This window comes from Rhinatrema bivittatum, chromosome 4 (genome assembly GCF_901001135.1).
Source record: "Rhinatrema bivittatum chromosome 4, aRhiBiv1.1, whole genome shotgun sequence".
NCBI classification, from domain to species: domain Eukaryota; kingdom Metazoa; phylum Chordata; class Amphibia; order Gymnophiona; family Rhinatrematidae; genus Rhinatrema; species Rhinatrema bivittatum.
In genome coordinates this window covers 481,171,862-481,197,808 of record NC_042618.1, presented here as the reverse complement: position 1 = coordinate 481,197,808, position 25,947 = coordinate 481,171,862, and the positions used below count along the sequence as shown (strand labels likewise).

The 25,947-nt window shown below is 45.2% G+C and overlaps 1 protein-coding gene across 4 annotated transcripts in view; it reads right to left on the bottom strand.

Annotated features, from left to right (window-relative positions):
- Nucleotides 1–19,963, bottom strand: part of AEBP2 (AE binding protein 2) — a 213,089-nt gene extending 193,126 nt beyond the window's left edge. For all 4 annotated transcript variants that reach the window (XM_029597351.1, XM_029597353.1, XM_029597352.1 and 1 more), the window contains exon 1: nt 19,283–19,963. In XM_029597351.1, coding sequence (XP_029453211.1) covers nt 19,283–19,908 — 626 coding nt within the window. In that variant the 5' untranslated portion in view covers nt 19,909–19,963. The remainder of the gene's footprint in view (nt 1–19,282) is intronic.
- Between the last annotated feature and the right edge of the window lie 5,984 nt (nt 19,964–25,947).

Sequence of the window (25,947 nt, the reverse complement as noted above, 5' to 3'; positions counted from 1 at the left end):
TGTCCAGAGAAGGGTGACCAAAAAGGTGGATGGTCTTCATAAAATGACTTATGAGGAGAGACTGAAGAACCTAAATATGTACACCCTGGAGGAGAGAAGGAGCAGGGCTGATATGATACAGACTTTCAGATACTTGAAAGGTTTTAATGATCCATGGTCAACAAACCTTTGCCGTTGGAAAAAAAAATCAGTAGAACAAGGGGACACTATTTGAAGCTCCAGGGATGAAGACTCAGAATCAATGTCAGGAAGTATTTCTTCACGGAGAAGGTGGTGGATGCCTGGAATGCCCTTCCAGAGGAAGTGGTGAAGACTAAAACTGTGAAGGATTTCAAAGGGGCATGGGATAAACACTGTGGATGGGAATGAAGAGAAGAGCCATGGGGGTGGAGGTACTGGAAAAGCAAGTTTGCTTACCGTAAACGGTGTTTCCGTAGATAGCAGGATGAATTAGCCATGCTGTCATGGGAACTGTCCATCAGGGCCCGGGAGTCGGAGCTTAAGTAGCAGAGTGTAGATCTTTTGAGACTCTGCGGCTGCACCTGAGTTCCCGCGCAGGACTAACTGATTCTCCTCAGTCTGTAGTTAAGCTTGAGCGTAGCTGATGAAGATGTGACTACCAGGGAGGTGGGTGGGTCAGCATGGCTAATTCATCCTATCTATGGAAACACCGTTTTCGGTAAGCAAACTTGCTTTTTCCCGTCAATAGCAGGGCTGAATTAGCCATGCTGTCATGGGAGTCCCAAGCTCCAAATCACGCTTTTCAATGCCTATGCGTGATGAATAATTGTGGTAGTCGCTTAAGTAGGCAATGTGTGCAGAATCGCCTGTCCCAGTTTTGCGTCTGTTGCAGACTGCTTGTCTATGCAGTAATGAGAAGAGAAGGTATGTAGGGAGGACCAGGTGGCCGCCTTGCAGATGTCTACCGGGGGCACATTCCTGAGATGCGCAATGGAAGTAGCCATGGCACGAACTTGATGAGCTTTTGGCCGCGATGGAAGTGAGACCTTCACCTTATTATGACAATATTGGATACACTGAACAATCCAACTTGAAATGGTTCTTTTAGCTACCGGTAATCCCGGGGCGTTCGGGTTGAAAGAAACGAATAGTTGAGATGCTCTGTTCATGGAGTGAGTTCATCTTTTATAGTAAGCCAGTGCTCTTTTACAGTCCAACGTATGTAACAAACGTTCTCTGTCGTTGGCATGAGGTTTTGGGAAAAATATGGGTAACTCAATGGACTGATTGAGATGGAAGGCTGAAACCACTTTTGGGAGGAAGGCCAGATGAGGCCGAAGGATCACCTTCTGATGATAGAATTGAAGATATGGCTCATAGTGTATGAGTGCCTGTAATTCACTTACTCTTTGTGCAGATGTTATTGCTACTAAAAGCACTACTTTCCACGTTAGATATTTAACATGCGCTGATTCCAGAGGTTCAAATGGTGGTAGCATCAATTGTTCTAGAATGACATTGAGGTTCCAAGGAACCGGTTGTTTAGCTGTTGGTGGACGAAGATGTAGTAGACCCTTGATAAATCTAGATAACAACGGATGTTCCGCAATGGAATGGTTGTCCACTGGGCGATGATATGCTGCAATTGCACTGAGGTGAACTCTTATGGATGATGTTGCCAAACCTGAGTGATAAAGTGAATGTACCGTATTTTCCGGCATACAAGACGAGTTTTTAACCCCTGAAAATCTTCTCAAAAGTCGGGGGTCGTCTTATACCCCGGGGGTCTTCTTATAGGGCGAATAATTACCGTAATTTTCGCTCCGTAAGACGCACTTTTTTCCCCCAAAAGTGGGGGGAAAAATGTCTGCGTCTTATGGAGCGAATATAAAAAAAAATAAAAATCTAATAAACCCCCCCCCCACCCTCCTGACTCCCCCAGACCTGCCAAAAGTCCCTGGTGGTCCAGCGGGGGTCCGGGAGCAATCTCCTGGACTTGGGCTGTCGGCTGCCAGCAATCAAAATGGCGCCGATGGCCCTTTGCCCTTACTATGTCACTGGGGTCGATCAATGGCAGCGGTAGCACCTGTGACATAGTAAGGGCAAAGGGCCGTCAGCGCCACTTTGATTACTGGCAGACGGCCCTTTGCCCTTACTATGTCACAGGAGCTACCGCTGCCATTGATCGACCCCAATGACATAGTAAGGGCAAAGGGCCGCCGGCGCCATTTTGATTGCTGGCAGCCGACGGCCCAAGTCCAGGAGATCGCTCCCGGACCCCCGATGGACCACCAGGGACTTTTGGCAGGTCTTGGAGGGGTCAGGAGGGTGGGGGGTTGTATTTAATTCATTTGGCAGGTCTTGGGGGATCAAGAGGGTGGGGGAAGCTGAGGGATTAGTTTTAAAGGGTCGGGGTGGGGTTTTTGTTTATCGGCTCGGGCACAGCCAATAAAAAAAAACCCGATCGGGCCGGACGAAAAAAAAAAAAAAACACGATGTGAATCGGAACCAGAACCGATTCAGATTCACATCTCTATTACCGGTACCTCCTTCTCTGCCTCTCAGATCTCGCACATGCACGTCTGCGCCGCTTCACTGCAGTCCTCAGGAGCGAGATCTGAGAGGCAGAGGAGGTGGTACCGGTAATAGGATACAAGGGTGGGCCAGAGGGATGCGTTACAGCTCTGATAGTCTTGGAGACAGGGAGGGCTGACCAATCCAAGTAGGATTTGTATACAACAACCAGCCAATCGCCGGTAAGGTACATCGCTTGCCGTGATTGGCTGGTTGTTGTATACTGGGTACCACATACAGTATGGTTACGTAGTGACACAAGGGTAGTCTTATACGGCGAGTATATCCCAAACTCTATATTTTAACTGGAAAAGTTGGGGGTCGTCTTATTCGCCAGAAAATATGGTAGATAATCCAACAGGAGGATCGGTGAACAATCAATAGGTGGAATACCCTTTTCTGTGCACCAGTTGGAATATATCTTTTCCACTTGAATGTATAGCTGCGTCTAGTAGACTGTTTCCATGATTCTAGGATGACTGATTGCGCCACCACTGACACTCCTTGTGCAGTCAATAGTGTCCGTTCAATCTCCATGCAGTCAGGTGGAGTGACGAATGGATTGGATGAATGAGACTGCCTCCTTCCTGAAGGAGAAGATCTGATCGGTCTGGCAGCCTGACTGGGTCGATCGACAGACGCAAGAGATAACTGTACCACGGTTGTCTGGGCCAGTTCAGGGCAATGAGGATCAAACGGCTTTGGTCCAACATGCATTTCTGAAGTGTTCTGGTTATCAGTGGAATTGGTGGAAAGGCATATAGAAGATTTGCTGTCCATGGTATGATGAATGCATCCTGGGTGAGGCGGGCTGAGCTCGGGCGTATCGAGCAGAATTGTGGAAGTTGCGTGTTTTGCTCTGTGGCAAAAAGGTCTATCGCCGGGGTACCCCAGCGATGGAAGAGTTGCTGAGTCACTTCCGGGTTGAGTGACCATTTGTGTGGGTGGAAAATGCGACTTAACCTGTCCGCTCTGTTGTTCGCTAGACCCGGCAGGTAGGTCGCTTGCAGTTGGATGGAATGTCTGTGTGCATGGTGAAAAATCTGAAGAGTTTCCTTGCAGAGGGACCATGAACCGGACCCGCCTTGCTTGTTTATGTAATACATCGCCACCTGGTTGTCTGTGTAAATCATTACCCTTCGACCCTGCAGTTGTTGCTGAAACGCTCTCAGGGCATTGCGTATCGCCCTTAGTTCTAGCAGATTGATCTGTAATTTTTGTTCCGTCAGGGACCATAGACCTTGGGTCTCTAGGAGGTCTAAGTGAGCTCCCCATCCCTTCCGGGATGCATCCGTCGTGAGGACTGCATTGTGTGGTGGTGGACTGAATAGGGCTCCCTTGGTTAACATATGCTCCAGGAGCCACCACTCGATATCAGTTTTCATTTGAAAGGTCAGTGTTACTCGGTGTTGTAATGGCGGTACATGCTGTTTCCACTGCCTTTTGAGACCCCATTGTAGTCGTCTCATGTGCAGTCTCGTATTCGGTACAGTGAAGTTTGCTGCCGCCATGTGCCCCAAGGTGGTCAATATATTGCGAGCCATTGGGTACTGGGTATCGTGTAGTGACCGAAGGAGATATCGTATTGTCATCCTCCTGTCCTCCAGGAGGAATGCTCTTGTAGAAATGGTGTCCAGTCGAGCTCCTATGAAATGTAGAACCTGGGTAGGTTGTAACATGGACTTTGGGTAGTTGATGAGTAATCCCAAGCTGTGGAGGCAGTTGATCGCTATCGTGAGATGCTGCTTCAAAAGTGTTGGGTCTGACGCTACTATCAACCAATCGTCTAGATATGGAAATACTGTCAGACCCTGCTGTCGGAGGTGGGCCACCACCACCATACATTTGGTGAAAACCCTTGGCGCTGCCAATAGACCAAATGGAAGGACCTTGTACTGATAATGTTGATTGTGATGTTGGAAACACAGGTATTGCCAAGAGGATCTGTGGATTGGAATATGTGTGTACGCTTCCTTGAGATCTATGGAACACATCCAAACCTTGGGTTGTAATAGTGGAAGAATGGACTTCAGCGAAACCATCTTGAATTTTTCCCGAACTATCCATTTGTTCAATTCCCTGAGGTCCAGGATAGGTCGGTTGCCCCCCGTTTTCTTGGTAATGAGGAAATAAGGAGAATAGAACCCCTTGTTCCAGTCTGATGGGGGAATGTATCTGATCGCTCTCTGGTGGTATAGATGAGCAATCTCCTGTGAGAGTTGAGGCTGTGGTGTTCTTGAGCCGTTGTAAGTTAGGTGTGGAATACTGGGACTGGTGACAAGCTGAAGTTGATATCCGTTCCTCACTATGTCTAATACCCACTGATCGGATGTTATTGATTCCCAAGCAGAGAAGCAGGCTGTGATTCTGCCTGGGGGTGCTGCTGTCGAGGGTGCTGGTGGCCTGGACATTAAAAAGATTGTGAGGTTTTTACTGGAGCTGATGCTGGCTGTTGAGGTTGTTGTCTTTGTGCACGCGGTTTTCCCCTCCTCTGCTGTTGAGGAGCCTAATGAGCCTGCCTTTGGTACATGGGATACGATTGCATTCGAAAAGGTTGGTAATTTCTATACTGTCGTCTTGAGAAGGGCTGTCGACGTGCCGCCTGATAGTAGCGCTTGGAGGCTGTTGGCGTGGTTAGAGATTGAACCGCTAGAGCTTGCTCCTTCAATTTGCTGACTGTATCGTGGAAGCGGTCACCGAACAAGTTATCCCCCATGCATGGGAGATTAGCTAGTTTGTCATGCAAGTCCTCTCGAATGGAACTAGCCTTTAGCCAAGCTAATCTGCGTGCTGCTATTGCAGTGGCTGATGCCCGAAAGGAGTTCTCAAACCCTTCATATACTGTTCTTAGCAAGTGTCGGGAACATTCCTCCATGTGGAACAACCTCCCCGCAGACCTTAGGCTGGAACCTTGCCTCCTAACATTTAAGAAAAAACTTAAGACTTGGCTGGTCCGCCAAGCCTTCCCAGATCCCTCAGATACACATTAGATGATTAACCTATTCACGAGCAATGAAACCTCGCTCCTCCTCTAAGTACCTCTAAGAGGTACTAATGCATATGAAGTACTTCATATGCATTAATACCTCTTCTAATAACTTAACTAGCACCAGCCCGGTTTCCATTATGACTCTTTTGTTCCTAATTTATTGCCCTCTTCGGGCCTTTCCTTCCAGCTGTTCAAGCTTCCAAGTTTACGGTCCTTGTTAAATGTAACTTTTGTCTCTTCTGATTATAAAAAAGTTGTTCTGTCTGTTACAATTCTCTATCCCTGTTCGATGTAAACATATTTGATATGGTATTTAACCATGAAGGTCGGTATAGAAAAATGCTAAATAAATAAAATAAATAAATGTCTAGAATAGGTGAAGGTATGTTATCCCCCAGAGAAGTAAACATTCCCTTCGTTGCCTGAACACACTCATACATGTACTGTACCATGTAGAATTGATGGTGACATATGCGAGATGTTAGCATAGCATTTTGATAGACTCTCTTTGCAAAATCGTCCAAGCATTTATTATCTTTACCAGGTGGATTTGAGGCATGTGTTTTTGATTTTTTTAGCTCTCTGCAACGCTGACTCGACAACAATGGAGTCATGTGGTAGTTGTGGATTAGAATATGTGGACGGTTTTTGTAATTTAAATTTTAAATCCGTTTTCCTCGAAATTGCTGAGATCACAAAAGGAGTTTCCCACGATTTTTGAAGGACATTGTGCAACACACTATGTGGTGGTAGTGAGGTTGGCTCTCCCGGTGTGTCGAATATCTTTAGTAACCCTAACGTTTCCACTCTCGGTTCTGGTAATTTTTGTACTTCCAATTTCAAAATAGCTCCCATCTTTTCTACAAATTTGGGGTAGGAAAGATCTTCCGGGGGAGAATACGGCTCAGACGGTTGTTCTGGCGGATCTGAGGGGTAGCCTGTGGATGAAGACGGGGAGGATTGTGATACTATGGCTTCGTCCTGTGAGCCTTGAGAACGGGCTGGAGATAATGGCTGCGTTAGCTCCGGTGTTTGTGGAGGACCTTCTGGCAGCTCCGGTGCTCCCTTTGGCTGTGTGGCTTTATGTTTGTCCTCCTGAGGTAAAACAAAGGAAGATTGGAGCGTTTAGAAAAAGCCCGCCAGTGATTGTGATAGATCCCAAAAAGCTTTTTGGGTCTGTGGTGGCATATTATGGCGAGTCTCAGGAGAGCCCAATGGTGACAATTGCGCTCTTGGGTGTGCTGGTTGTTGAATTGGCGATTTCGCACTTGCCTTGGCTGTCTCTCTCGATTGTCGTGGAGAGGGTTCTGTATTAGAAGAACTAGTGAGCGAACGAGATGAAGAAGATGTTATGGGAATTGTTTGTTTCCCAGAAAGTCCCGACCTTCCCTCCATAATGGAGGAAGCGGAATCCAGTGATTTATCCGTTGTATAGTCCGAGGACCAGTGTCGTCTCCGTGTACTGGCATGTTTGGAGAGAGATGAGGAAGGTCTATGATGACCTGACCTTCTATGCGAATTGTCGCTACCTGTCGAAAACTCCCTTTCGGAACGTGAGTGTTTCGAAGAAGAACGACTTCTCTCGCCTGAAGATTTGCGTGTGTGACTCGATCTTTTTTGAGTATGGGTGTGCTCTGGCCCTGGCCATGCTGTCCTTTCCCGAGCCGTTTTCGACGCCGACGGCGCGCTCATTCCCGGCCCCGGATCTCCCGGTGCCAGTTTTGATGATGGCGCCGGTCGGGACTCAGAATGTTTCTTTCTGTGCGCCGATTTTGTGGTTTCTGGTAATGTTGGCGCGCGGGTCGACTTAGACGTGGACTGTTCCGGCCTTTTGGGGCCCGAGCGGTGGTGTTTCTTTGCGGCATGACTGCCGTGTACCCTAGGGTCGGGTGGCCCTTCGAATTGGGATCCAGAGCCCTGGATTTCCCGCACCCTGTGCTTACCTCCGGTCCCGGAGGTTTGCTGGTCCAGGGAAGAAGCTCTCCGTTTTTGTGGTGGCGTTCGCGCCCCCGTTCCCGAAGAGTGGATGGTTGACTGCCTGTTGGTCAGTTTTAGCTTGAGCATCCTATATGCCCGGTGACGCCGGGTCCAAGGTGACATCCTTCGACAAAAAGCACAATCCGTCTGATTGTGTTCCGGTCCCAGGCAGCGGTAGCATCGATCATGTCCGTCACAGACGGACATGATCTTACCGCAGGGACACTGTTTAAATCCTGACGGCTTTTTTGACATTTTCAAAAACTAAATCACTACTGTGAGGAGAATGAAGCTCCGTGTGCGTTCCCGCGCACGGAAAACAACAAAAAACAGACTGAGAATCAGTTAGTCCTGCGTGGGAACTCACGCACAGCCGCAGAGTCTCAAAAGATCTACACTCTGCTAATTAAGCTCCGCCTCCCGGGTCCTGATGGACAGTTCCCATGACAGCATGGCTAATTCAGCCCTGCTATCGACGGGAAATGGAGGCTACTACCTGATGATTACAACCCTTACTAAATAAGCCTTCACAACTCCAATATTGCTCTCTGCTTCAATGGCAAGGGGAAATGTGGAAAAGGGGATTTGCATTCAGATAACAGCCAACAAGGACTGAACGTCACAATCTGGGTAAACAAAGAAGCATGGGGGTAACTTGCTTAATACGGCGGTTACTACCCTAAACCAATTAAGCTTGATACATCACTGCTCTTTGCTTCAACGGTAGGGGGAAATGTGGAAAACAGGTTTTACATTCAGACAACATCCAACAAAGCATTGATCTGTGCAGTCTGGGTAACCAAGCATCGGGGTAACTTGCTTGATGCAACGGTTACTACCCTTAACCATTAAGCCTTATGCTCACCTTTCATGCAACTCTAACATTACTCTCTGCATCAATGACAGGAAATGGCAGGAAATTTGAATCAGATAGATATCAACAAGGGCCCTGAACTTGCTGGTAGATGAAACAGATAAGTATGGGAAAATAATGAAACATAAGTATGGGAAAATAAGTGTGGGAGCTTGCTGGGCAGACTGGATGGGCCGATTGGTCTTTTTCTGCAGTCATTTCTATGTTTCTATATGATATGAAAAAGTCCTTTACATGCTGGAGATCCTCAACGTTTTGCTGCTAGCAGGAGAGCTGGAAGTGTGCTAGGTGCTGCATTTGCACAAGTTATTGGTAAAGAATCATATCTGTGTGTCACTGCTTATTCGGTGAGCTGGTAGTTACGCTCTGACGAATTTTGCATAACTAGTAACTGATCACTGTTAACTTCAGAAGTGGATTCTGGAAAATGTACATATATGAGATGATGAAGAAAATAATTCTGGAAGGGGCTTCTGTGCTCTGGCCATCTGCTGCAACATCTATTACAAACAGAAACTGGGAATGGGTAACCAGAATGGAGCTACAGTCTACGTTGTGACAGGATTGAGGAACCAGTATAACATTTGTTTAATATGCCTGGAAAATTGTACCCCGGTAGTCAACGAACAAGTCTGTCTATTCCATAGGGAAATGACAGTACTAAAGGTAAAGTGAAAATAGGACAGAGTAAGCATCTAGATCAGGGGTGGGCAGTTCCGGTCCTCAAGGGCCACAAACCAGTCTGGTTTTCAGGATATCCCTTAATGAATATGCATGAGAGAGATTTGCATGCACTCTGCCTCCGTTGTATGCAAATCTATTTCATGCATATTCATTAGGATATCCTAAAACCTCGACATGTTTGTGGCCCTCGAGGACTGGAATTGCCCACCCCTGATCTAGATAAATGCCCCCATGATAAATTATGCACACAGCAATCTGCAAGCAAGTGAGGTTTGGAGTGTTCAGGAGAAAAGATGAAATCAATGAAGAAATATTCCTACTTCAAGAAGGAAAATGTGCTGGGAGGGAATTCGTGCTGAGTTCTAGAAGTATAGCAAGATCCCTAACAGCTGTAATAAGTGAACAGACCTTTGCAGGTAGGAAGCGAATCTTCTTTAGAGGTGGCCATTTAACCACCAACCATGTATTTATGGCAACTCCTGGATGTTCTGACAGCTTTTGCAGCGAGGTACTTGGTAGACCCTCAGTGCTAGAATGGAGCGAAGAGAAGCATTCTGCAATGAGAATAGAAAGAATCCACTATAAAGTGCAGGTAAAAGGTATTGGAGGGATGGGTGGGAATATGTGCGTAGGCATCCTTTAGGTTGAAGACATCTCCAATCTCTGTTCGGTATGCTGAGGGAATTCATTTTGAATTCCTTTGGGCACAGATGTGCTTGAAATCCATAAGAACATAATATACGACATATTGTATCAAACCAAGGGTCCATCAAGCCCAGTTTCTTGTGTCTAACAGTGGCCAACAAAGTCACAAGTACAATGCAAGTACCCAAACATTAGACAGATCACAAGCTACTATTGCTTATTATTTACCATCATAGTAGTTTATGGATTCATCCTCTAGGAACATATCCAAACCTTTTTTAAACCCAGTTACACTAACTGCTGTAACCACATCCTCAGGCATTGAACTCCAGAGCTTAACTATGCACCAAGTGAAAAAGAATTTTCTTCAAATAGTTTTAAATGAGCTACTTGCTAACTCCATGGAGTCCCTGGTCCTTCTATTATCTGAGTAAATAACCAATTTACATTAATTTGTTCAAGTCCTCATGATTTTGTAGACTATCATATCCCCCTCAGTCATCTCTTCTGCAAACTGAAAAGCCCTAACTTCTTTAGCCTTTCCTCATAGAGCAGCCATTCCATGCCCTTATTTTGGTCGCCCTTTTCCCAGTGCAGCTATATCCTTTTTTGAGATCCTGTGAACAGAACTGCACACAGTATTCAAGGTGCGGTCTCATCATGGAGCGATATAGAGGCATTATGACATCCGCAGTATTCTTTTCTATTCTGGTTAATTCTTAACATGGTTTGCTTTTTTGATTGCCACAGCACACTGGGCCAACAATTTCAATGTATTATCCACTATGTTGCCTAGATCTCTTCCCAGGGTGGTAACTCCTAAGACAGAACATAACATTGTGCAACTACAGCAAGGGTTATTTTTCCCTATTTGCGTCACTTTACACTTGTCCACATTAAGGGGCAGATTTTCAAAGGGGTACGCATTTAAGATACGTGCGTACCCCCCAAAAGCCTGCCCCAAGCTCCCCCCTGCGTGCGCCGAGCCTATGTTGCATAGGCTGCCGGCGCACGCAAAGCCCCAGGACGCGCATAAGTCCCTGGGCTTTCCTGGGGGGGCGGGGCCGCGGCCTCTGGACCAGCCCCCAGACTGGAACATGGCGCGCCAGCAGTTGGGCAGGTGTAACTTTTGCAATAAAGGTAGGGGAGGGGGAATTAGGGAAAGGAAAGGTGGGGGGAGCCGGCTACGCACGTATCTTTTAAAACCCAGCATACTCGTTTGCGCCAGGTGCGCGAACAAAAGTACGCCCCTAACTTTCATCTGTCATTTGGAAGTCCAAGCTTTCAGTCTCGCAAGTTCCTCCCTGCAATACATCACAATCCAATGGGAAAACTTAAGTGCTAATGGGGCTAAATCTGACCTAAAGCACTTATAGAAATCTAGAGAAAACCCATCCAGGCCAGGACATTTGCCACTGGACAGTTGAGCAATCACTTTAAAGAACTCAGGAGAAGAAATGGGTGCTGCCAGCCTACCTAGTGCTCAGACAATCCCGGCAGGGTAATCTGATCAGATAAACATTAATCTCCACCACATTACAGATGTCTGAAGCAATGTATAGCTTTTCATAAAATCTGCGAGAGACGATATTGATTTCCGAGAGCTGTGAGGTCCCAGCTCCCTGCCCAGTGAATATGATGCCAAGGAACCCCGTTCACTGCACTCTTACACAGAGATCGCGCTGAAATCACCATCTTATTTCTATGTTCATAAAATTTCTGTCTTGTAAATTTGAGCACCTTCTCTATTTACCCCACTTGCACACTTTGCAATTCCTGTCATAGGGCAATAAATTCTTTATAAACTCGGGGGGGGGGGGGGGGGGGGGGGGGGGGGGGGGCGGACGACAAGAGGCTGTGCATTTAGTCTCCAGCACCCTAATGCACCCCTAAGTGATCTTTCCCCTCTGTCTTCTCTGCTTGTTGATGTGACTAACAACTTATATTATGACCTCTGAAAACCACTGGGATTTTCCCAAAGCATCACAGATGATTAGGTAGCATTCTTAAGCATTATCAGAAAATCTTTGATAACTTTTGCTATCATTTCACTACACTGACCCAACAAAAATTAAAACACCATGCCTTAGACTGCAGATCTGAATATATATTCAAAAGCAACAAGATATTACAGGACACAGTGTCCAGACCAGCCACTCTGCCGAACAAAGAAAGAAGTCTATGCGGCTGTAGGTGCAGGGTCTGGGAGAAAAGTAAGAGCGATCTCTTACCAAAGGGTAGTGAACCCTCCACAGGTCAACCAGCCTTAGACAGGACACGAGATGCCTCAAACCCTCAGCCAAAATCTCCCCCCCACCTCCTCCAGAACTATCCAGAAGTGGGTCCAGGCAGGTGTTCAATCTCCCCCGATTACCATGGGGAGAGACAAAAACTCTCCATTATTGCAGAAAATTGATGGAAAAACCACTGCTGATCCTCGTTGGGACAGTATGTTAAAACACAAATTGCCATTCATATAAAGTGCACTCCAAAGCTATGAACCTTCCCTATTAATAATGACCAGACAAGATTTGTATAATATATACACCCCCACCCCTGACTTTTAGTTAAGAGGAGAAATGCACCTGTCTCACCCATTCCCTGAGGAGCTTCCTGTGTCCCACATCAGTGAGATGAGTCTCCTGCAACATAGCAATCCTAGTGAAGAAACCCCAGAATGTGCTTCCTTTTAATTAGTGTCCCAATGCGCCATACATTTAATGATACAATATTCAATGGATTACACACCATCCATACTCGTGGCAATATGCTCTATGAACCTATAGCTTTGCATCACCTCTGTTTCCATTACAAAAATATAGAATACTAACACCAAACCCAAACCAGATAATACACATCCCTCCCCTATCATCCCCGTCCCCCCCCAAATCCCACAAGTTCAAGGGGAAACTCTGAACCCCACCGCCCCCACCCACAATGTAGGTGGGGGCGGTGGGGTTCAGTGAGACCTCCAGATCTATAAGACCCTGATGACTGTGTACAGTATATAAAGAAGAAATCGGTCTCCCCGCTCAGGCAGGTATATTCTCTCCCTCATGAGCTGCTGTATAAAGGCAGATGCCACCTTCACGTCAGCAAAACACTTGGTGATTCCGTGATAAATCCTCAGCTGTGCGGGGTAGAGCATCGCATAGGAGATTCATTACCTCCCTGAAACTTTGCTTTCGTCTCTGCACATAGAGGGAGAAGTCTTGAAAGAAGTAAATTCTGTGGCCAATACAGAAATCACTTGCTTCCTTTCAGCTGGCCTCATCATGAAAATGATGTAACCTTAAGATCAGCGCCCTCAGTTGACCTCCTTGAGGCGGGGCTAGGGCCTGGTACACACGATCTATTTTTAACAATCCATTTTTGCAGCGTAGGGATCCAGAACTCCAGAAATCCTGCGGGGTCACCTCCCTTCATTTTCTCCAGAACTCCCACAATGCGCAAGTTTCAGCGACCTTGATTTTCAAGGTTGTCCATCTTCTCCTTGGTTTGTTTGTGAGCATTCTCGAGGACTTCCAAACTCCTAACTGAAGTAAGGGATATGTCCACCTCTTCCATTCACTCTGTCATGAAATTCAGCCTGGCGTTATTCTCACTGAACGTGAAGACCAGCTGCTTGACCCTTTCCACCAACAAATCTAATTTGGCTCCAAGAATGAGGCGAATCTTGTCGCCTAGTTGCTGCAGTACCCCCTTCATAGACCCAAACTTTTCAGCTGGCAGGGCACTTCCATCATGTCCTCCTCATCTGAAGCCATTTCGTCCGGTGCACATGCAGTTTTCTCCACCATTACGTTTCAGCACGATTGTTTTGGTCTCCGTGCCAATTCCTCCCACATCATGGGCAGAGACTTTTGTCCTCTCTCAGCCATCTTCCAGTATTTTACAAGCTCTCAGATATTACTGAATTATATTAGGGGGGAGCAGAAGATAAACAAGGACATGGCCAAACACTGCTAGTGCATCACATGACCACTGCATAAAAATATTTGGCTGGTTTGATAATGCTCAACTAAGAGTGACTTACCAAGACTCTGCCCCATCCCCAATCTGTCTCTATGGGAGGAAAAAAACCCTAAGTATATGAGGCCCTAACTTTGTTAGGGCTCATCAGCCTTCAGGACCACTTTTCAAGACTGAACAATAAAAATTCTGCTACTAACTCACTACATACGTTTACAAATTTCTGGACTTTTATGTCAAGCATAATGAAAAGAGATTTAATTCCAGGCTTAAAAACTACTGTAACAAAAGTACTCTGAAGAGATTCATTAGGCACTTAAAAATGTCCTCTATTGAACGGACAGAAGACAATGTGTAGTGGTGAATGGAACTTACTCTGAAGAGAGCGCTGTGTTGAGCGGAGTGCCGCAGGGATCGGTCCTGTTCAATATCTTTGTGAGCGACATTGCGAATGGGATAGAAGGTAAGGCTTGTCTTTTTGCGGATGACCCTAAGATCTGCAACAGAGTGGACACGCCGGAAGGAGTGGAGAGATTGAGACGGGATCTAAGGAAACTGGAAGAGTGGTCGAAGATATGGCAGCTGAGATTCAATGCCAAGAAGTGCAGACTATGCATATGGGATGTGGAAATCCAAAAGAACTGTATTCGATGGGGGGAGAAGGGCTGATGTGCACAGAGAAGGAGAGAGACCTGGGGGTGATAGTGTCTAATGATCTGAAGTCGGCAAAACAATGTGACAGGGCAATAGCTAAAGCCAGAAGAATGCTGGGCTGCATAGAGAGAGGAATATCGAGTAAGAAAAGGCATGTGATTATCCCCTTGTACAGGGCCTTGGTGAGGCCTCACCTGGAGTACTGTGTTCAGTTCTGGAGACCATATTTCCGTAGGGACAGGATGAAGGCGGTACAGAGAAGGGAGACCAAAAAGGTGGAGGGTCTTCAAATGACTTATGAGGGGAGATTGAAGAAATTAAATATATACACCCTGGAGGAAAGGAGGAGCAGAGGTGATATGATACAGACTTCCAGATACTTGAAAGGTTTTAATGATCCAAAGACGACAAACCGTTTCCATTGCAAAAAAATCGCAGAACCAGGGGTCACGATTTAAACTCCAGGGAGGAAGACTCAGAACCAATGTCAGAAAGTATTTCTTCACGGAGAGGGTGGTGGATGCCTGGAACGCCCTTCCGGAGGAAGTGGTGAAGACCAAAACTGTGAAAGATTTCAAAGAGGCGTGGGATAAACACTGCGGATCCATAAAGTCTAGAGGATGTGAATGAAGTGAAGAGGCATGGGGGTGGCTTGCGGGAATGGCGGCTACTACCTGGAGATTAATATCCTAATTCAGTAAACATACACACGGTTAATGCGACTCCAACATTGCTCTATGCTTCAACGGCAAGAGGAAATGTGGAAAAAAAAAAAAATTGCATCCACAAAAAAGCAGGGGAGTAACTTCCTTGATACGGCGGTTACTACCCCAAACCAAATAAGCCTGTTACTTCACTTTCACTGATATCCAGCATAGTTCTCTGCTTCAACGGCAGGGGGAATGTTGAAAAGATGTATATTTGGACAACCACCAAGGACTGGGTTGCACAGGCTGGATAAACATGCGTGGGAGTAGCTTGCTATGACGGCGGTTACTACCCCTAAACAATTAGCTAGATACTGCACTTAGATGCAGCTCCAGCACTGCTAACGGGGTGGAAAGGAAATAGCACAAGAGTAACAGATGAGTATGAAGGGAAAAAAATGAAAGCTTGCTGGGCAGACTGGATGGACCTTTTGGACTTTTTCTGCCGTCATTTCTATGTTTCTGCTGCGGCAGTCAAAAAAACAAACAGAATGTTGGGAATTATTAGGAAGGGAATGGTGAATAAAACGGAAAATGTCATAATTTATTTATTTATTTATTTATTTTTAAATTTTTATATACCGAAGTTCTTGTAGGGACTACAAATCACTCCGGTTTACATAAAACGAAGAACTGCTCAACAGAGAGCGGAGCTTTACATGGAACCGTAGAACATATGGAACAGTATAACTGGTTGACAATTTAACATAGTGCTAAATAAAGTAATAATAGTTTAACTGGTAATAAATAAAGAAATATAATAATTTTATATAAGAAGTTTAACTATTTAACGTAGCAATAAATATAAATATAAGCAATGCCAAATATATATATGAAATAAAGTAAATTTTTGAGCTCAAAGATAATTGTCCAGTTGCAGATTCTTAAAAGTAGTACTTGATACAGTGTCCATAATTAGGGGATACTTAGTAATTGGGAAGTATAATGCCACTGTATCGCTCCATGGTGAGACGCCACCTTAAATACTGTGTACAATTCTGGTCGCCGCATCTCAAAAAAAGATATAATTGCAATGGAGAAGGTACAGAGAAGGGCAACCAAAATGATAAGGGGAATGGAACAACTCCCCTATGAGGAAAGACTAAAGAGGTTAGGACTTTTTCAGCTTGGAGGAGAGACGGCTGAGGGGGGATATGATAGAGGTGTTTAAAATCATGAGAGGTCTAGAACGGATAGATGCGAATCGGTTATTTACTCTTTCGGATAGTAGAAAGACTAGGGGGCACTCCATGAAGTTAGCATGGGGCACATTGAAAACTAATCGGAGAAAGTTCTTCTTCACTCAACGCACAATTAAACTCTGGAATTTGTTGCCAGAGGATGTGGTTAGTGCAGTTAGTATAGCTGTGTTTAAAAAAGGATTGGATAAGTTCTTGGAGGAGAAGTCCATTGCCTGCTATTAAGTTGACTTAGAAAATAGTCACTGCTATTACTAGCAACGGTAACATGAAATAAGACAGTTTTGGGGTACTTGCCAGGTTCTTATGGCCTGGATTGGCCACTGTTGGAAACAGGATGTTGGGCTTGATGGACCCTTGGTCTGACCCATTATGGCATGTTCATAAGTTCTTATATGTTTCTATGTTAAGTTATTTCTTTCCAGAAGGAAACAAGTTTTCATTAAATTAAATTTACAGTTTACAAGATGACTCACTTTCAATGTTTCATTCACGCCATCTTTTGAAAAACAGTCATATATCTAACACAATAAACAGAATGATAGTTCTGTTTGCATCAAAATGTAAAAAGCACAAAATGACTGATTGCAGTTTCGTAGGTCATCAAAAAGCCCAGAGATTGAAAACAGTGATGTTAAGATGCCATTCCCATCTTTTGGGAATACACCACAGTACTTCAATTTTAATTATAATAGAAGTGGTCAAATTTTTGTGAAAAAAATGCAGAATTTCTGTTTTCTTGACTGAATAACTTGCATTCTCACACAATCTGCATTGTAACTGTAATTGCCTGCAAATTACTCCCCTAATTATGACAATATGGACCTATGGATATATACTCCTGTTAAGATTTTTAAACATGCGAGTTTCTGCAAAAACATGTACCACCTAACACAGATCCCAAAGCAGCACACAGTAGAAACTAATAGCAAGAAAAAGTAAAATTGTAATTATATTGTGCACCTTAGAATACCATATTTCAAAGTTTAATTTAAGTTATTTTTTTTCCTTTATATAAAGACTAAATCAAAACAGAATTAACAGCAAACACAGGGCAGAAGACTGATCAACAAAATGTAAAGAAGTTGCCATTTTATATAAAAGCTACATTTTTTCAGGTTATCTTATGCAATACAATGTATTTTGTTTTTCAGCGTAGGAACAGAAGAATTGAAACTAAATTAACATTTTGGTCAAATTACTTATTCTCTCATTGAATCAAGTGAAATTTTCAGAAAAGGGGGGGGGGGGGGGGCTAAGCAAAAAGTTAGCTACAGTACCCGATTATAATCTGTTTTAAAGTGTCATGAAAGGCGAATATTAAACTAGTACACCAAGGGTGGAAAATATGTATAGAAAGATAGGTGACGGAAATATTTTCCTTACTTTTCTCATTCTTGTTGATATTTTGCTTTTTGTGTTTTTCTAGGGTTTTATTTTTTGGGGGTTTTTTAAATGATGTTTCTTTTCCTTTATATGTTTGCTTTTCTAAATTTTAGGCAGCCAGGTGACCTGGCTCCCAGGATTTTTCAAGCCCTGCAGTATATAATTTTAAAAAAGACTAATGCAAATTATCTACCAATTTCTTTGGCTTAGAAAGCCCAGTAAGTTCAACTTACTAAGCTACACAGTGCATTTTTATAATTACTGCAAAAGTTTTCTAAAAGGAAGAAGTAAAAATGTGGATTTAAAGTAACAGTATTACCAGAGATGTCTAATAGTTTTATAAATTACGTTTTTATAGGCACTTTACCACGCTTATAAAATCTACTAAATCATTTGATTTGCCAAGTCCAAAGTAAAGAAAAAAGTTTCCAAACAGCAATCTAGCATGTGAAAGAAATACAAACTTAGACAAGAGTTTCTGTTTATTTCCTACATATCAATAAACTTCAAAACCCAAAATAGAGACAGCTTTTAAATCTTCATTGCAATTCACACAAGCTGCATAAGGCCCCAAATTAAGCTGATGAGTTGGAACAAATCTGCATTAGTAAAGATACATTAGTACTCACTTTTTATACCTTGTTACATTTAACAGGATGTACTGGGAGGCATGTGACTGTATGAAGCTGAGACAGCAAATCAACATGTCTTTGGTATCTACCGTTAAATCACTACATACTGCTAAACAAATTAAGTTTCAGCTGAAAGTTAACTGAAGCATACTGAACTGCTGAAAATACTATGCTCTAATATCTGAGAAATAGAGAATACACAAAACAGAAATATTTAAACATTAAAGCCACAATCTATTAGTTCATAATTTGCTGGCTTAACCATTACCATTCGCAGAAAACCATACCAGACACTGCACTGAAAAACAGCTGTTTCTAACAAGTTCAATGAAAAAGTTTTTACTATAAACCAATTTTATGATTTAACTCTCAAGATCTTGGCAAAGTACGCTGGCCAGCGCTTAGTCTAATAGCTCACAGATAGCAACATGTATTTTATAAGGTTCAAAAACCGATTGCTCTCTCAAAAAAAAAAGAGATACATTGTGTAAGAACCACACTGATGACAAACATCCCATGAAGACAATGAGTTTTTACTTTAAAATTTTAATACGAACTCACTACTATGCACCAACATGCCGTACTAGGAGGCGTCAACAATGCACGATGAACATGGAAGTCTCTCACCCCGAGAGGTTTCATTATAAACGGAGTATGGCGCTTCAACCAGAGCGGATACTATCCAGACGGTGAACTTTGCCATACGATAGCGCTTCTCGTGTCAATCATGCGAAAGGAAACGTAGGAAGGCTCCCAGAACCTTTTGTTCCCTATACATGTGTTAATTTTGCTAATTGTAAGCACAGAAGCGGCCACAGCGTGCATCCCCTTACAAAAGCCAGAGCCTACTTCTTCTGCTCGGAGGACTAACTCTAGGATGACTTCCCCCATCTTACTTCTTCGGCCAAGCTCTCTCTCCCATTTTGTGCTCATGCACACCCTCAGCAGGACGTGCCGGATTTTCCAAACTAACGAGAGAGAGAGAGACATTCAGGGCAAGGGGCTGGGCAGCCCCCTCGCTCACTCACCTGTCCTCCGAGTCCATGCGGCTGAGCGGCTCCCCGTCCGAGGAGGACGACGACATCTCCAGGCTGGCTCGCCTCCCGGCCTGGGCCCCGCTGCCGCCGCCGCCTTCTGCAGCCGCCGCGGCCTCCTCCACCGCCGCGGCCGGCCCCCCGGCTCGCGGCGGCTCCTGCGGCCCCCTGCTGCCGCAGCCCGCGGCCTTGCCATCCTTGGCATCGCCGTCGATACTGCTGGCAGCCGGGCTCTCGGAGCGCTCGCTGCTGCTGCTCGCCAGGCTCTCGGCGCTCTCGCCCACGCCGCTGCTGCTGCTCTCCTCGCTCGCCTCGCTGCCCGCCTCCTCCTCCTCCTCCTCCTCGTCGTCATCCTCGTCCTCTTCCTCCTCCTCTTCTTCCTCGTCCTTACCGGCCTGGCTCTCCGCACTCTCCTCCTCCCCGACACCACTGCTGCTGCTGCTGCTCCGGCTCTCGCTCTCCTCCACGTCTTCGTCCTCCTCCTCCTCGTCCTCCTCCATCACCCCCGCCTGCGGGCCGCCGCCGCCGCCGCCTCGCTCTCCCTCCTCTTCTTCCTCCTCCGGCGGCGGCGGCTCCTGCTCGGCGGGCGGTTCGGGCCCAGCTCCCTCGGCAGCAGCCATGACGCTCTGCTGCTCGCGCCCTCCTCTGCCGCCTAAGGAGAAAAACGGCCGCAGAAGCTGCCAGAAGGGCGGGGAATGGCGTCACCCGGAGCACGCGCTACGGACCCTCGCGAGGGCACAAACGCGGCGTGCGCACGCGCAAAGGAAGCCGTCGTTACCCGGGCAACCGGGCAGGCCCCGGCCGCTTCCCGCGCACCAGCAGGGGACAGCTCCCAAAGTTACAAAATGACTAAAAACCTTTCAACATGTGCCAAAGAGGCGAGGATGAGGGGGCTCCTCCTCCCCACCCCCGGCTGTGGCAGGTGAGAGGAAGAGGCTGAAAAGTGGGGCTTGAGCCGGGCCTTTTATATTTTTTGGTTGGTTTAGTTTAGCTTTAAGTTCTAGTGCATAAAACAGGATGTACTAGAACATAAAAATCTAACTCAGCACAGATGCAAGTTTCTTGTTAGTTACTGCAGCATCGCTTATTTCCTAATAGCAGCACTTACAAAGCAGATGCCGGCTGCCTTACAGCGGTGCAGGCTGTCCTACTCTACAGTAACGCTTATAGGCTTGGAGTAGGCAAACATTTTTTTTTAAACAGGGCCCAATTACTGATGCTTATGGGGAGGGGTTCGCCCCTTAGGAGTCCGTGTGAGCAGAGCAGGGGACAGTGCCCCTCTGTCATACAGCGAGAGACCTAAAGCAGCACTATATCCCTAACAAGAATAATTCAAGACAGTTAATGAACAGATCATCATATAATAGGTAAACTTATAATAAATAAATATAGAACTGTTCCAAACACCCATAAAATATTTCAAAACAGACTGAGTAAATAATACCCTCTAATTAAAACAAGGATTCTTAAAAATTTCCCACTCTCCATCCTTGCCAAGTTTTGATTTGCAGAGGCGCTGGAGTGCTCATGGCTTAGCAGACACAGAGGAAGGGGGTGGGTGGTGGTGGTGGCCCCCCATACATGCTCTCCTTTATCTACCCATACTCAGACATGCTTTCTCTCTAACATACATGGTGATCTAGTGATGTTCAGATAGAATGACAGTATATAAAACCTCTCAATAAATAAATACTCTCCTCTCACTCACTTTTCTCCCCTATTGAAGCAGCAGTCTCAATCTTTAGCCCCCACATGGATCCAGCAAAAGCCTTTAAAAGCCTCTCCTACTAACCTACAGCCCTGCCAGCGTGGTAGCGCAGTGCTTCTCCCCCCCCTCCTCTCCTCTCTTATACTATGCTACAGCTTAGAGGGAGATGTCATGGTCAGCCACTAACAACTAGGTCGATGGCATCAGCAAAGCCTGCAATGACAGGCCATTGTTAATGGCATCATTGCAAGGCATCAACAGGCCAGAGATAATGGGGCAAGTTTATTAGGTAGGAGGGCTAGAAAAAGCCTGTTATCCGACCAGGTATTGCGCACCCCTGTCTTAGAGTGTAATTTACAAATCCACTTTCCCTCTTAAAGCAATGCTTTACTCTCAGACGTGGGTTTTTAAAAAATGACCTGCCTTTTACAATATGCTGGTACAACTACATACAGAGGGTCTGACAGCATGTACTTATTTATTTATTTATTTATTTTAAGGTCTCTTTTATACCGACATCCGTTGACACATCGCATCGGTTTACAAAAAACAAAAACATTTGGGCAGAGCCCTTACATATAACAGTGGAACAAGATTAACTTTTGGGCGGGGCCCTTACATATAACCAATAGAGTACATTAAACAGGGGGGTGAAAACTAGCTATAAATATAACTCAATATGAGTAAACCAACTATATACACAGATAGGATACTTCCAGTTGCATAATGAATTGTGGGTAGAGCTTGGAATAACATACTTTGCATTTACAAACTAACATAAGAACATACCACGGTGGGTCAAATCAAGGTCCATCAAGCTCAGCCCAGGTTGCAAGTACTCAGAGTATCCCATAAAGGAGATCTATTTCCTGTTACTCAGTCCCAGCGATAGTGATGGCTTTCCCTAATTTATCTGGCTAATAGAGTCCTTCATTTTTGGTTTAAACCAATTTTCGCCTGTAGATTCCTATATTTTTCCAAAGGTGAAAATTGGTTTAAACATATTTTCACCCCAATTTTATGGGACTTGAAGAGCTTTAATGCAATGTTTCAACAGGTTCTGGAAGCCAGTGCAGGCAGAAGAACTTACTGTATTCAAGCCCCTCTCCCCCCAATGCACTCAAAATATGCATCAACCTTTTCCTGACCACAGCCGCATTCACTTAGAACTGCGCAGATTCAGTTCTTGTGTGACCTCACTTCTGTGTGCCAGCTTCCCCAGTGCACCAAGATTAGGTCACACAAATGAGCCTGCATGGCTCCTCTCATCTCCTATAGGAGAGCCAGCTGCCATCAGCAGAAGGGTCTGGCCTTTGGTTTACCACCGGCAGAGGTGGAGCTGCAACACCAACCAGAGCACAGTTCTGCAGTCACCCACCCACATTTTTATTTATTTATTTAAAGTCAAGTTATTGTCCACATACATCCAAATAGTTCATAGTGGATCACAACATACATAATTAAAATCCTATAACAAAACAGTACAAAAGCAATTAAAAGAAAAAAACCCATCATTTACATAGTAGTCTCCATCAAATTAAATACTTTTTGTGTGTTTTTAGATTTCCTCAAAAGCTAACTTAAACAACCATGTCTTTAAAGCCTTCTGGAAAGTTCTACAGGAAATTGGGCACAGTAATTCCCAATTGTGCTACGTTAAGGGAAGATACCTCCAGAAGATTCTTCTTTCTGGATCTCAGGACATGTATCGGTCTGTAAATTTGTAAGTCAGAATTGAACCAAGGGATGGAGTCATTCTGAAGTAATTTATTTGTAATCATTATTATTTTGTATTGTATTCTAAAATGGATAGAGAGCCAGTGCAAAGATGAAAGTAAGGGCGTTGTATGTTCACGCAATCTAGTTCCTATTAGGAGATGCACAGGTAAGAACAATGCAGATTGTCCAGAACTCATTACATTAGCTGGAAGGCCCATAAATATGGCAATACATTAATCCATACCAGTCAGAATCAATGCCTAGAGCACAGTATAGAAATCATGAGGTTGCAAATGCAGACAAAGAGCTGCATCCAACTGGAAGAACTTCCTGACAGGCTCCACCCATCTCTGGCTCCGCTCAGGGTGCAATGCAAGGTTGCACCTCAGAGCATGGGAACATGAGCATGCTGCCAAAAATGGAGGGAGGAGGAGCCTGGAGACTCCACAGCCTGTAAAGATGTGAAGGGGAGAGCAAGGGGGATTCTTAGCGGAAGGGAGATAAAGGAGGGAGACAAAGAGCAGGAGGAGGGTAGAAGCAAAAGGAAAATGCTGGGGAGAGAGATAAAAGGATCAGGATCACCTGAAGAATCTTTTAAGGGGTGATTATATAGGCGGGGTGGGAGGTAATGGGACAGCGACTTCTGTCCACCAAAAGAAATTCCAATATTCTCCCAGAAAAATGATGAATAATTTTTTCCACTGATTTTCTCCTGTTTGTGTTTTTGTCAAAATAAACCCTAATACATTCCAAGTAAAATAAAAACAAAAACAAAACAAAAATGAAGGACATGTCTCAGTGTGTTATGGACTGTTCCTTCAGGTACTTGTACAAATCTCTTTTAAACCCCGCTATGCTCATCATCTTGATCTCATCCTGTGGCAACAGATGCCACAGCTGGATGGTCGCTAATTGAAAAAGTCCTTTCTACAAGCTGTTTTGAATTTGCTGATGGTTAGTTTCATGGAGTGTCTCCTTGTTTTAGTATTATGTCCTTTATTTACCTATTCCACCCACGATTTTATAAACTTCTACTATGTCCCCTCTCAGCCGTCTCTTTTTCATGCTGAAGAGCCTTAGCCTTTGTAGCCTCTCATACTAGGAGAGAAGTTCCAGCCCCTTTACCATTTTTGTCACCCTCCGTTGCACTGCTATGTCTTTCTTGAGATGGGACGACCAGAACTGCACACAATACTCAAAGTGCAGTCACACCATTGATACAGGAGCAATATGATATTTTCCGTTTTTCAGAATGTGTGTGTATTCCCCCCTACCACCTACAAAAAGTGCACACAGTTGTGCACAGGTAATTTTAGTGCAGTAAATTTTCAAAGGAAAGTACATGTGTAAAGTCTGTGGATTTAAAGTACCGCAGATTTAATACCAGTGTGGCCAGTTACAAAACTCCACCCTTGAATCCTAAACAGGCACTTCCATTCTTTTTTTCAGCACAAAGGTCGATTGAGACGGGCTTTTAAATTAAGCAGGGGCTAAATTCTTGTATTCCACATGGCCACGGAAAGGTTATTGAATAAGTGTTTACAGGTTTTTAAATTAAGCAGGATTTACTATTTATATTCCACACAGGTATGGAAATGTTATCACTGAATTGAGCTGGACAGGTCACACTGGAAGAATTATTTAGTTTCAACCTGAAATGCATACATTTTGTCAATTTCCACCCATAGTTGTGCCCATTGTGATAATTCAGAGGAAGGATTTTCCTGACATTCATTTTTTATTCCTATCCATTTTTCTGTAACACATTTACTTGGACAGTGTGCTATTGGGGGTATTTGCACATATTTTCACTGCCTTCATAGGGATTAATTTACACATACTGAATATTAATCTACCTACAATTCAAACTCAGGTTTCCAAACTAATTTATTGAAAGTTTTCCCATCTCTGGAAAGACACTTTAATACACTATTTCCTAGCGTGGACTCAGGACTAGTGGGTTATGTGGACTCAGGACTAGTGGGTTATGTGCTCTTCTGCTAGCAGATGGGAGACAGAGTCAGATTTCAAAGCTGACGTCACCCTAGATACACCCCTGCAGTGACCTCAGCTCTTCAGTATCTCTCCATCTCCTAGCAGATGCGGACACTATCCCACACACTAGCACAGTGTTAGGAAACTACAGCAAGAAGATAAAATTACCTTAAGAAGAGGAGCCCCACTCTCCTGCGGTGATACCTAAGGGTCCCTCCCCCAGTCGAGAATTCTGGAGGTGATCCCCAGTATCCCTCAGAGGTGAGCCTTGGTCCGGTAGCCAGTAACCCCAGCGTGGACTTAGCCCCTAGGGCGGCTAAAGGCAGCGGGTGCACATCCGAGCATGGCGAAGGTAAAGCCCTCTCCCTCTACAGCTGGAGACCGTCCCAGCACGTGATCAGTAAGCACCGAGACCAGGTAAGAGGAAAACTTTAAATTAAGGTCTCCGGGGCTCAGAGTGCCGTCCTGATTATGAATTTCACCCAGCGAGGTAAAAGGGAGCACCGATCGGGTTGAGCAGCCTTGGTTGGGCTAGGCCCTGGTCCGGGGCAGGGGGTCCGAACATGTGGAGACCCTCGGAGGGCACCATCTTACACATGGGGGCATCTGCACCATCTTCCCTTCTCGTCCGGCGGTACGCGTGGGGCAGGCCGGTCGGTCAATGAGCCCAACTTGTGCGCCTTCAACGTAGACGCGCGCATAACTACACGCACAGCCACACTTACAGCTACATGCACGCATTGTGCTCACGTGCATAACTACATGCACATTGAAGCACATTACCTGTGCGCCTAGACATAGAGGCAATGGCACCGGCATCCAAGCAGCCCAGAAGACACTCTCTTTACACAGCCTGCCACCTCAGAGGCGCACAGCCTGGAGTCCTGCCTGTGTCATCACTGCGAAGAAGCAGAGGGGGGACCAAAGCCTTGTCCCTCACTGTCTGAGGATGGGTCCGGAGCCACTACGTAAGATAACACATCTATGCAACTCCAAAATGGCTTCACCACAAGAGGGCACCTCAGGGACCCCTACTCCAACTCCCCCCTGGGATTAACATGGACCCAGGGACATTCTCCTGGCTAGAATTTTTCCAAGGGCTGCAAGCCTTCGTTCAGGAGCAATCAGCCCCAACTGCAACCCGGGTTCAACCCCTACCGGAAGCACAAGATCCTCCCCCGGCCCTGCTCGGATGCGTCACCTAACCAAGAATTTCCCCGACAGGACCTGGACATCT